At 40.8% G+C, this 11,877-nt stretch overlaps 1 protein-coding gene across 2 annotated transcripts in view; it reads left to right on the top strand.

The window, feature by feature from the left end:
- Positions 1-1,191: 1,191 nt before the first annotated feature.
- The window catches only part of abhd18 (abhydrolase domain containing 18), a 32,332-nt gene continuing 21,646 nt past the window's right edge, over positions 1,192-11,877 (top strand). The window contains exons 1-14 of one of the 2 annotated variants that reach the window (XM_019881625.1): positions 1,192-1,286; positions 1,974-2,082; positions 4,962-5,046; positions 5,171-5,271; positions 7,707-7,782; positions 7,896-7,980; positions 8,293-8,320; positions 8,639-8,777; positions 8,907-8,996; positions 9,412-9,513; positions 10,723-10,961; positions 11,128-11,267; positions 11,429-11,591; positions 11,736-11,849. In XM_019881625.1, the coding sequence (XP_019737184.1) occupies positions 1,991-2,082; positions 4,962-5,046; positions 5,171-5,271; positions 7,707-7,782; positions 7,896-7,980; positions 8,293-8,320; positions 8,639-8,777; positions 8,907-8,996; positions 9,412-9,513; positions 10,723-10,961; positions 11,128-11,267; positions 11,429-11,591; positions 11,736-11,793 (1,398 nt within the window). In that variant the 5' untranslated portion in view covers positions 1,192-1,286; positions 1,974-1,990 and the 3' untranslated portion in view covers positions 11,794-11,849. Of the gene's footprint in view, positions 1,909-1,973; positions 2,083-4,961; positions 5,047-5,170; positions 5,272-7,706; positions 7,783-7,895; positions 7,981-8,292; positions 8,321-8,638; positions 8,778-8,906; positions 8,997-9,411; positions 9,514-10,722; positions 10,962-11,127; positions 11,268-11,428; positions 11,592-11,735; positions 11,850-11,877 lie in introns of both variants that reach the window. The other variant, XM_019881624.1, reaches the window with a different exon arrangement.

Here is an 11,877-nt window from a genome sequence, read left to right as displayed (position 1 = left end):
ATATATAGATATATAGATAGATAGATAGATAGATAGATAGATAGATAGATAGATAGATAGATAGATAGACAGATAGATAGATAGATAGAGAGAGATTTATTATTATTATTAGAAATAACTCAACGTAACACAACCTGATTTGTATGGAATGCATGAAGATATGGCGTTATCTCCCTGCTATTTCCTGTTATTCGAATAAATGTATAAAATGCTTTGAACCTAAGATATTCCTTTATATTTTATAAGTCAGTGTTTTTCAACCTTTTTTGAGCCAGGGCACGTTTTTTACATTGGAAAAATTTTGCGGCACACCACTAACCAAAAATGTGATAAAATGACACTCTGAACAGTGTATTTAATTAAAATATAATTTTACTGGTTACAACGTGACTCTCTTCTCATTCATTCCTGCAGCTTCACTGTGTTTCTTACTGTGTGGACGCTGAGCGTCGACCGCGCGGACGCTGGGCGTCTAGAGCAGTGTTTTTCAAACATTTTTGAGCCACTAGCTGAAAATGTGACACCCCCCACCCACCCCATTTATTTTACCAACTAACGTGTTATATTGTTACTATAACCGTTTTTAACATTGAAGAATGACGTTATAACAGCTTGAATTGGAATCTAATGAACACAAAGAAAACAGTATTTTATCATCTTTCATATTTATTGTTTCACCGTCGTCCTGCATTCGTGCGTCACAAATTCGCGTGTCTCTCGTCTTAACACAAGGCAATTGGCTAGCTGTTGCTGCTCCCTAGCGGTATGGGAGGGTACTACATGATTACTTTCTGGGCGAAAGACCGCACAGGCATAAAAATTGGATATTTTCCCGCGGCACACCTGACAATGTCTCGCGGCACACCAGTGTGCCGCGGCACACCGGTTGAAAAACACTGTTATAAGTAAATGAAATTATGAAGAAGTTTTGCTAGAGGTCAGAACGTGTTGAGATGAACCGGAACAACATAAAATGATCGGAATCATCAATTTTTGTTGTTTAAATTCGGCCGGAACCCTTTCAGGTCGGAATTTGGGCAATCCGAGTGGGATTTTTCCGATTTCCCATCTCTCTCGAATGCAACTTTAATGGTTCCATTCGGTACTGTGCCACATCCAGTATGGCGGCTACGTTGACGTAGTATTCAGAGCCAAATATATCATCTATTAAAAAATGATGTGCATGGGTATGACATCCTTTCTGGAGGGTTGCTGACTGCCGATATTCTATAGCTTGCTTCCAATAAATTCACTGCAAATACAGCTACGTTTGTACAGAGAGTGGGGTAATGTTAAATATCACTTTTTATCAGAAATATGTCTACATGTTTGCTTGGCAAATTACTCACTCAACCGCAATGTCGGGCGACTGAAAAGCTTTCAGAATGAATGAGCAAAGCTAAGCTACCCTCAGCTCAAGATGAAACTTTGGACAACGAACAATTTTTTATTTGACGTGAAGATAATGTGTCAACGTTCTCCGTTCAACCAGGAAGCACAGCGACTCGGGCACGAAAGTTAGCTGGTCGATGGACACGCTTGCTTGCATTCGGAGCAAGAACTTGCGTTGTTTTGTTGCGACTACGAATAGATGCACATACAAAACATCTCACCAGTTTGCATACATGTTTGATTATCATTTTCTTGAAGCGTTTCGGCATGTTAATATGCGTGTTCCCGTTGCGCTCTAATTTGTAGATAGTGAAAATTGTTGTTGCGCAAATGTTTGCATTCTTACGGTAGTTACGCTTAGTGCGAATTCAGATTGAAGGTCACCGAAGTTATTTCGACCGACATTGTGTGTCTGGAATTTGGCTGTTTTATTACGAAATAACTTGCTGTGATTATTGACGATATTTCTGGACTTTATGGTGACCCTCTTTGCGCTCGCCTGGCCTACGAGTTGATGTGAGTTACACTTTAACGCCGATCTTTATGACTTTATTTTAAACTTTACGGGTTTGTCTGTTCAGATGCCTGGTGCTGGTCCATGGGTGTGAGTCGACTGGATGTATTTTACAGAAGGCTACTCCTCAGCAAACTCTTCATTGGGGGTTGGGGAAAGCCTGAAGACCTCAAGAGGTAGTGAAGGAAATTATGACAGGGCTCTTTTGGTTGCGTGCCATTGTTCACCATTGTTAACCTTTAGACACATACCGTAACTATTTTTAACCATCTCAACCCATTTTTCAAACACGAGAGGTCCCATCAATAGTTCAATATCAATTAAAAAAAAACAATATGCTTGCTAAAATATTGTTTTCTCTTGAAGTCTGTAGATTCTCAGTCATCCAGGTCATGGTAACCCCCATAGATTGAATCACGGCAACTAGCATTGTCTTATTTGTTGTTTTGTTTTTTTCTTGTGCAATGCGTTGAAGTGATATTAGGTAAACCATATTGAAATTTCCACCGACAATTTTGATTCTCGTCCTCCAAATTAGATCTCTGTCTTGTTTGTGCTGATTTTTATTACAATGAATGACTTGGCAGGCACAGTAAACTCCACACAGGAAGGCCGGAGCCGGAAGCGAACCCTGCACCTCTGTACTGTGAGGCAGGCATTCTAACCAGTCTATCACCGTGCTGCCCATCATGCACATAATGATATTAAATATTGAGCCTTTTAAAAATGTAAAATTGTTGGTCCCGACTAGGGTTGCCACAAAAGATTTTGCTAGTCACAATTAATCACAACTAACTGCTTTTTAAAAAAAAAAAAAGATTAACTTGGAGTTTGAGTTCTTTAAGGTGTGTCCAAAGTAATATGATAATTGTACATTCAACTTTTATTCAACTGTGTAGCTTGTACCAGCATTCCCAATGTGTTTATAAATGATGGGACAACTTAAAGGCGATAATGTGGCCTGAACATTTTTGGCTGTACTGTAAATGTTTAGTGCAGTGCGGTGGTCGACTGGTTCGCACGTCTGCCTCACAGCACAGAGGTCAGGGGTACGGTTCCAGGCTCCTGTGTGGAGTTAGCATGTTCTCCCCGTGCCTGTGTGGGTTTTCTCACATCCCGCACCATCGGTCGATTTGTCTGTTTTTCTTTTCTTTTTTTTTTTTTTAAACGAGAAAACTGCTTTAATTAGGCCTAATTGTTGATACGTCTGCCTCCACTTTTTTTACGTGACACTGATCAACTTCTGATTTGTTTGCATGTTCAAACAACATGCTAGAGCAGGGGTGCCCAACCTTTTTTGACCGAAGATCTACTTTTCGATCAACCAGCCTCCCGCCATTGACCCGTTACACTAGGAGCATACCTGTCAACTCATACGGTTTAGCCATAGTTCATACGGATTTTGTGGTGAATCTTACGTATATGGCCATATCGCACAAATCATACGGATTCTGAAAATTTCCGTTTTTTTATTTTTTTTCTCCCCTAACAGGTAGTTCCGTTTGCTTTTGCCCAGAATGGTGCTAGTCTACTCGAATGCTTTCATTTCCGGTAACTTTCCAGTAATGCCACTAAGTAGAATGATGATTAGACATTAACCAGACATTGTATTATGGAGATCTACAATAAATATCATTGAAAATTTCGTTGTTTTTTTCTGCCGTTATTTTGACATATAAAATGCTTTGGTATGTTATAAGGATTTTTTGCTCTTTATAAGGATTTTTTTGGTAGTTTATACAGGTTGGCGCTCCGAAAAGTTGACAGGTATGCGCACACGCCCGCACACATGCACTTAGACACGGATGCCACGATACACAACAACCATAACGGCCCCTAAGATGAACGAAACAGAAAAATAAAGTCGACACAAGAGTTTGTGGGTTTGTGAAAAGGAAATCACTGCCTACCTTAGTGGGAGACCTGACGCGGAGGCACCGAACGTACTTCTGCAGCATGTTAAGTGCAGAAACTACCATACGTACGTGTAGCGTTGCTTCTCTCGGCCCTCCAGATTGCCATTCTTTGCTAGTACCCTTGGTAAATTGTACATGAAACAAACTCTGAATGAGAATAATAACAATAAAAGAGGGAGCACAACAGCTCTGATCACAAGCAGCAATTGCAGACTGCTGACCACGATCAACTTCTGGTGATGCAGGTCACGGGCCACCGTAGATTAAAGGTGACCTGCTTTTTAAATGTAATTTAAAAAATATATATATACTTTTTATGAAATGGAGACTGATAGGATGCTCAGGGTGCAGTGTCCACTTACAGAAAAACATATCCTATTAATAACAGGCACATAGACATAAAACATTTTTTTTTGTTTTTGGGGGTTTTTTGTGGGGTGGGGGCGGAGGGAGGGGGTCCCTCTACACCCATGGCGATGGACTTGAGATCAGTCCACGAGCTACCGGTTGATCGCGATTGACATATTGGGCACCCCTGTGCTAGACAAACTACTGATATTATGAAAACATTGTACAGCCAAGCATATAATGGCTCCTTTTAACATTCTGAACTGTGATGCAATTGTAAAGATAATGCAACCAATGTAAAACGTAAGAACAGTCAATGCTTTCCTAACTTAAATGAAAATGTCAAAGCCATGTTCTTAATAAATATACAAGGTTTATGTTTGTGAAAATCTATTTGATTTTGACAGTGAATTATGATAATTGTATCAGGGCTCCAGACTAACTTCTTTTGTTCAGAACACAGTGGCCCCTAGCCTGAAATGTTATGGCCGCCAGTCGAAAATATAGTGGCGCACACTGTAAATCGACTTGCAAATGTTATTGATAATTGGGCTGAAGTGTGGAGGACAAGTTTGTCAGCAACCAAAAATATTCAATCATAACAACAACAATAAAAATGGACATGGACAAATTTACTGGCCGCACGTGTGTGAGTAGATGCCTTCTCCCTATCTTCAATTTTTGGTGCAAAATGCCACCATTTAGGAGCAGCCTGGAGCCCTGCGTATGACTTTTCTCACATGATGGATGGATTTGTACTGATGTTGAACTTGTGGGGTTGTGCTCTGCAGAATTTTTGAGTTCCGTAAGATTATAGGAGACAGAGAGAGGTGTAAGTCTCTGGTGCCCAAGGACTATCCGGTATATATAAACAAGGTAGTCTAGCTTTTCTCCCTTCAAGTGTTCTTTATATGTGTGATGTTTGTTTCTGTGGGTTTTTTGTGTGAGTTTTGGTTTGTTTGTTTTGATATACCAGTGTGTTCTTTGGATTTTTGTACAGACCGAGGTGCATGCTGATTGCTACATCCATGACGGTGTCTTCGTTTCACCTCTGGAGCACTTCGTACCCGGAATCCTGCCAACAGAGGCTGTGAAAGCAAGGTATTAAACCTGATACCTCGTCACCATACATTACAGCAGTTGCCATGCATTTTTTTGCAGCTTTGATAGGCTCCAGCATGCCCTCGTGAGGATAAAGCGGTTCAGAGAATGGATGGATGGATTCCATCCATTCTCTGAATCCGATGGGGCGCGCCCCACTATTTGAAAAGAACTGTGCTAAAGGAATATTGCAATCTCAAAAGCTGTATGAATATCGAAAAACCAAAAATAATTGATGCAAACTCAAAAACAATTGTAATTGCCACAAAATAGCAGCCAAGGGACCCTTTTTCACATTAAACATGGCTATTGCTTATCTAAGCGAAGCTTTTCGCCTCAGTTCAACATAGTTGCTCGGCACCGAAAGGCCACCAAATATTGACGAAACACCAAATAGGTGAGTTTCTTTAGTGGTCGTTCCCCTAATTGCGTTGGTCATGTCAAACTGTGACGATGCGAGGATTCACAGTACAGTGGTATGTCTACTTACGAACGTCTCTTCATACGAAATTTTCAAGTTACTAAACATCTCAACAGGAAAATATTGCCTCTTGTTACGAAAGAAATTTCAAGATACGAAAGGTAAAAAAAATACAGTATGGCCTGCTACTCGCAACCCCGAGTTTCCTGAACACGAAATACTTATAGCTGCTCTGCCATTGGCTATTACCAAGCATCATCCTGGCATCCCATTGGCTAAGAGGGACCTCTACTGTTTGTGTCTATGTGTGTAGATAGAGAGAAATGTGTCGATGCAGCGTCCTCGTCATTCTCCCAGGAGGTGTTCCAAAAGTTTTCCGTAAATATGAATCACCCAGAAAAAGTGTTCACCGGTCGGGCGATCGCTCACTATGCTGATGTTTGCCTTGGACATTTTTGAGGGATTGTTAAAAGCCAACAAAAGCAAACGTCCTTGGATCAGTTCTTGACAAAACGCCAGGCAAAACCACTTCTGATAGAGAACTAAAGAGGGCAAAAAACAATGAGGATGGCAGTTAAAAGTTAAATGACCATCATTCTTCTTCTTTACTCTATTCTTTGTTTTTTACATTATGCACAACACTCATTTATTGTGCAATAATCTAACTGTAACAAGTATTTGTGTCAGAGTTGTTCACTCGGACAGTTGAACAAACAGACTCAGGAAGAGATTGTCTTTTCTGCCGGCCTCTTTATTGATTGTGGATGCAAATTACAAGTGATATATCAGAAAAACACTCCCTTCTTCACATGTCACACCTCTCAACCCAGCCCACCGATACGCCCCTCAGAGGCCAAAACATCTCTCGGTACAAACAATGGATACCTTGTTACTTCAGTGGGTAGATTTCACATGAATTGAGACACTGTAACAAACCGAAGACATCTTATCATATCGCCCTCCCGAAGTCGAACCTTCCGGCCAACATTATCAGTTAATGAGGACTTGGCTTTATTCAGGTCAAGTTGCCCTTTTTCCTGTGTGCTCCATTGTGTACAAGTTGTGAGAACATACCGTTTGAGGTTAAGCATTTTCTGAAATGAAACTTTAAAACATGATAATATTAAGTTCGTCTTTCTCCATCAATTTGTTACATATTTTAATGCATTTTTATGCTTTAGGAAACATTTATGTCAGATTTTTTTGCGGGGGGGGTGGGAACCAATTCGGGCATTTACATGAAAAACACATCTCTACTTACAAAACTTTATAGTTCAGAAATTTCTTCCAGAACAATTAAAGGAGAGCTACCACGGTATATGTTTTACTTTCCAATACGTTTTTTTTCTTTTTTCTTTTTACTGTACTCTCCGGAAAAAAAAAAAATCTGAGATAAGTGGGGATTGATCGCCCTAAAACATTTTCCACATTCGTGTGGGGAAAATGTAGAACACAGCCCCCTCCCACGCCCCCAAAAAACCCTATACACTTCAAGTCCATTTAGCCAGTTGACACGACAAAAGCAAATACCTGACTCCATAAAATAGAGTCAGCTCTTATGTTGCCGTCATTGTAAATAATTAAGGGTGCTCACTTGACCTCCCAGATTCAATAAATGTGAAGGGAAAAAAAAAGCTTCAATCAATAAAATAATATATAGTAAATCAGTTATGTGAATGACACTCTTAGGATTGGATGAAATAAGCTATAAGACAGGGGTTGTGCAACTCAATGAAAAACAGTCAATATGGATGCTTGAATACAAAACAATATTGACAGTGTGTGATCGCAAACTCTCCGAAAGAGAATACATCCTGTTTGGATATACTGTACATGTCTTTGGTCAAAGTACAAGCAGGCTTCATTTTTCGTGCCGTTTTTTTTTTTTTTTTTAATTGTGTTTGACATAATGTACGTAAAATGAGCAGGAAGTTGGTCAAGAGGATAAAGTTAACAAGCTTGCAATGTTCTCAAATCCAGGGTCATGAACACTGACACTTGTACATATTTTCAGGTTCCAGTTCATAGTTCCGAAAAGATGGCAGAGCAACAGGCCAGTATGTATTCATTTGGCTGGCACTGGAGATCATGTAAGATTTATTTGTTGTGGGGTGTTTTTTGTGTGTGTGTTTTTTTTAAAATTTTGAGTCCACTTTGAGTTCCATACACTTTAAGTGATTTTACTCTGATGTCGTCGTCGTAGTTTTTCTGGCGCCGAAGGACCCTGATGGCCAGGCCGATGGTCAAAGAAGCAGGAATGGCTTCTCTGCTTTTGGAGAACCCTTATTATATCCTTCTGTTGTTTTTGCACCCTGCCAATGTTTTACGTAACATGTCTAGTGTGGTTGCATCTCGCAAGCATTTGTTACTATCGAGACGTTGTTTTCCTGATAAATTTGCCCGACCCCTCCGCTGAACTCTCAAGTATTTGCACAAGAGCTGCGCTATTTTTATGCAGTGTATCTATTTATTTATTTATTTTCAAGATTTTGGCTGTATTGAGTGGGTTGCCCTCCATCTGCATTCTTTCTGCTCATCCTGTTTTTGTCCCTTTGTCTTTCCGCCTCCCAAAAATGTGAGCCCTTGACTCTGCGTTTCACATGGCTATCGTAAACCAAAAGACCAGTTGTAAGTTTAAACCTCTTTACTCGCTAAAACAGACACCCACCCACACACATTCAATAGCTATAGTACGGACAGTTTAACATTCAATGGACCCACTACGTATGTGTTTTTGGACTGTGCGAGGAAGCCGAAATGCATGGCGAGCCCATAGAAGCACAGGAAGAACATGCACACTCAGTTTCATTGATTAGCACTGCAGTATCAGGAGGATTGAAATTACTTTTAGCTGAAAAATGATTTTTGACTTGACTAACCCCTGCAAGACTGAGAAACTCCCGGCTCTTTCTGCAATTACAGAACCAAGCTGTTTTTCTCTTTTAGGCGGTCCTGTCTCAAGAATGTGTCAGACCTGTTTGTGATGGGTGGAGCTCTGATCTTGGAGTCCTCCGTGCTTCTCCATTGGCTGGAGAGTGAGGGCTACTCTCCTGTTGGAATGACCGGTATCTCCATGGGAGGATATGTACGTGACAACACCATCCCACATTCAGTCATCAGAATCATGAACACTTCAATGGCACGCGCAAAATTACCTTGTACTCTACACACACAAACACTGAGCAGTGACTTTGATACGTTTGTTTTTCTCAAGATGTCCTCCTTAGCAGTGACGAATTGGCCGAAGCCCATCCCGCTGATTCCCTGCCTGTCATGGTCCACTGCCTCGAGTGTCTTCACCACGGTAATCGACACACTTTGACGAGCTCAGCTTGAGAAATCAACACTAGTCATAGGTTTGAATGAATTGAATTACATTAGCAAATTCTTGAATGACTCCGAAAATTCTGATAGAAATGATTTCAAATCATAATCCCGTCATCAGTTTCAATGTCTAACAACCTGTCTGTCTGATTGTTTGCGTTATTTTTTTTCCTGCAATATCGACTAGATGCACTCATTCCCCCGCTGAAAGTATTTGTGCATGAATATGAGAAAATAACTCTTAAAAGGCTGGTTTACATACAGTTACGTGCTATTACAGTTTTTAGATCTTCTCTCTCCGGGAAGACATCTCGTCTTGTTGCAAATCCATTGGAAGGACTCTTTGACCCGTGAATTGCTCTTTCTTCCTTTTTGTGTGTTTGATGCTTGCATAGGGGGTGCTCAGTAAGGCAGTGAATTGGTCGGAGCTGGAGAAGCAGTATGCCATTAATTCGGTGTATGAAGAAGAGATTATGAAGCTGTTGGAGTATTGTGGGGTTTGTTGACAGTCTTTGCTTTGACTTGCATAAACCGTAATTTCTGCATGATAAAGCGCTTCGGATTATAAGGCGCACCTTCAATCAATGGCCTAGTTCAAAACCATTTTCATATTAGGGCGCACTGCGTTATAAGGCGCATAGAATAGATGCTACAATCGCGAAGGCGCACCTTCAATCAATGGCCTAGTTCAAAACCGTTTTCATATGTAGGGCGCACTGCATTATAAAGTGCATAGAATAGATGCTACAATCGCAGCTGCAGTTGCGCTATGCAGCCACTAGATGGAGCTACGCTGAAGGGAATACAATGTAACAATACAACTTTATTTATATCGAGCAAAGCCATGCAGAACTGGTCACAAACACGGACATGAAACATATAAATACAAATGGCATTACAAAACAACACATGAAAGACAAAAGTTATGAAGAAAATTGATTCAACAAAAAGACAACCATAGTGGGCTCACATCCATAAGGGGCTAAATATCCTGAGAAGCCTTGCTTGTCTCCTTCTTCCTTCGTTTAGTCAGTAGTTAACTATGCTTTTGGTATTTTCTTCGTTTCCTATTGACTGCACAGAGCTCACAAAGTCGTCGCCTGTTTCAGTGTGTGTTGGCGAATGCACGTTAATTAGTGTCAGGCAGAACCTTTTTAGGTTACAATTGGTTCCTGCTAATAATAACCACAAGATGGCATAGGAACACTAACATGGAAACCACTCATTGGGGAATATCAAGGGAGTTACAGTCTGTTTATATTGGGCCATCGGACTTTAGGGCCTGCTGTCTGCTTTTGGGAAAATTGAATGCTTGTAGGTGCGCCTTGTAGTGCGGAAAATACGGAATATCATCCAATAACTACATGGGTCAATGGCAAAATTTAATCAGAGATAGCTTTTCTGTGTCTCTAAATGGATCTTTGATGCTGATTTCAGAAAGTCTTTGCTTTTGTTCTCGTATGTCAAGTTTTTGAGACCTTTTCATTTTTTTGTTTTTAAGTTTGTCCTCTAAAAAACTTGTGCAATATGGGTTTTGCCATTCATTCTAATTTACAGCTATGACATTTTAGAGGGAAAAAAATCCACCAGTTCTTGAGCCTATCATCGAGACAAGCTTACTTGCATCTCTCATTTTTAAGAATGAGTAAAATAATTAGGGATGAATATTTTGACGTGAGCTAATTCGGTGGGCGTCCCTCCATTAGGCCGACTCCTTCAAGATGGCTCAGGAGTTTGTCAAACACTCGGCAGGTCGAGAGAATTCCTTGGAGCTTCTGCTGGACCAGCCGAGAGAAGACGCCGTCTCAGTGGGCTGCTACTCCAGAGCAGGAGGAAAGGCAGAAATTGGGCCTGACCTGTGGATCGGCGAGGGTGTGGCTCGCGACCCATTGGACACATTATTATCAGCGGACAGCACCAAGACAAGTTTAGACACTTTACCAAGGTGATCATTTGTAGCTAATGTGAACGTTGCCGTTTTGTACTCTACTGCACTTGGCAAGTTGTACTTTTGGAATGCATGAGTTTGGCTAGTACGGTCTCATATTGTCTATCCTACTATTTCTCATTACTGACTTCTCTAAAACGTTTTTTTTTTTTTTAATATTTAGTGGCTTCAAAGCAACCAAATCACAGATTGGGAAGAAGAAGGCAGGTTCAGCCAAAATTTGTCGGCCATTGTTACACAGCGAGTCGATAAGCTTCATGAAGGGAGTGATGGACGAGTGTACACACATGGCAAACTTCTCTGGTGAGTGCTGAAGAAATCATGTCCATAAACAGAAATCTTAGCAGGGATTTGCTTTAATTCTTACTTTAGCTGCCAGAAATGTACACAACAAATTGTGATTGAGAACATTTCAATCTCTTGTCTCAACTGAAAAATGATACCTGTATTTGTGTCTTTCCTAGTCCCCGTTGACACCAGTCTTATCATCGTGGTGCAGGCCAAAGAGGACGCCTATATCCCTCGGACGGGGGTCCTCAGTCTGCAAGAGATCTGGCCTGGATGTGAAGTCCGATATCTGAATGGAGGGCATATCAGTGCTTATCTGTTCAAACAGAATGTCTTCAGGTAACCACCCTTTGACAAATTCGCAATCCTACGACGATCAGGTACATTGCATGTTGCTGCTGCTTTGCATTCTTTTTCATGTCGCAGTTACACCTTGTTTGTAGCGTACACTAATGGATGACTTGTTTTGGGTTTTTTTTTTAGACAGGCCATCTATGATGCATTCAACAGATTCTGCCTGAAGTATCCCCACCTTGTGTAGCTATGGCAACCCAAGAGGCCCTTAGCACTTGCACTCTGTGTGTGTGTGTGTGTGTGTGTGTGTGTGTGTGTGTGTGTGTGTGTG

Source organism: Hippocampus comes, unplaced genomic scaffold (genome assembly GCF_001891065.2).
Source record: "Hippocampus comes isolate QL1 unplaced genomic scaffold, H_comes_QL1_v1.1 scaffold270, whole genome shotgun sequence".
Classification (NCBI taxonomy): domain Eukaryota; kingdom Metazoa; phylum Chordata; class Actinopteri; order Syngnathiformes; family Syngnathidae; genus Hippocampus; species Hippocampus comes.
This window is presented reverse-complemented; position numbering and strand designations above follow the sequence as displayed.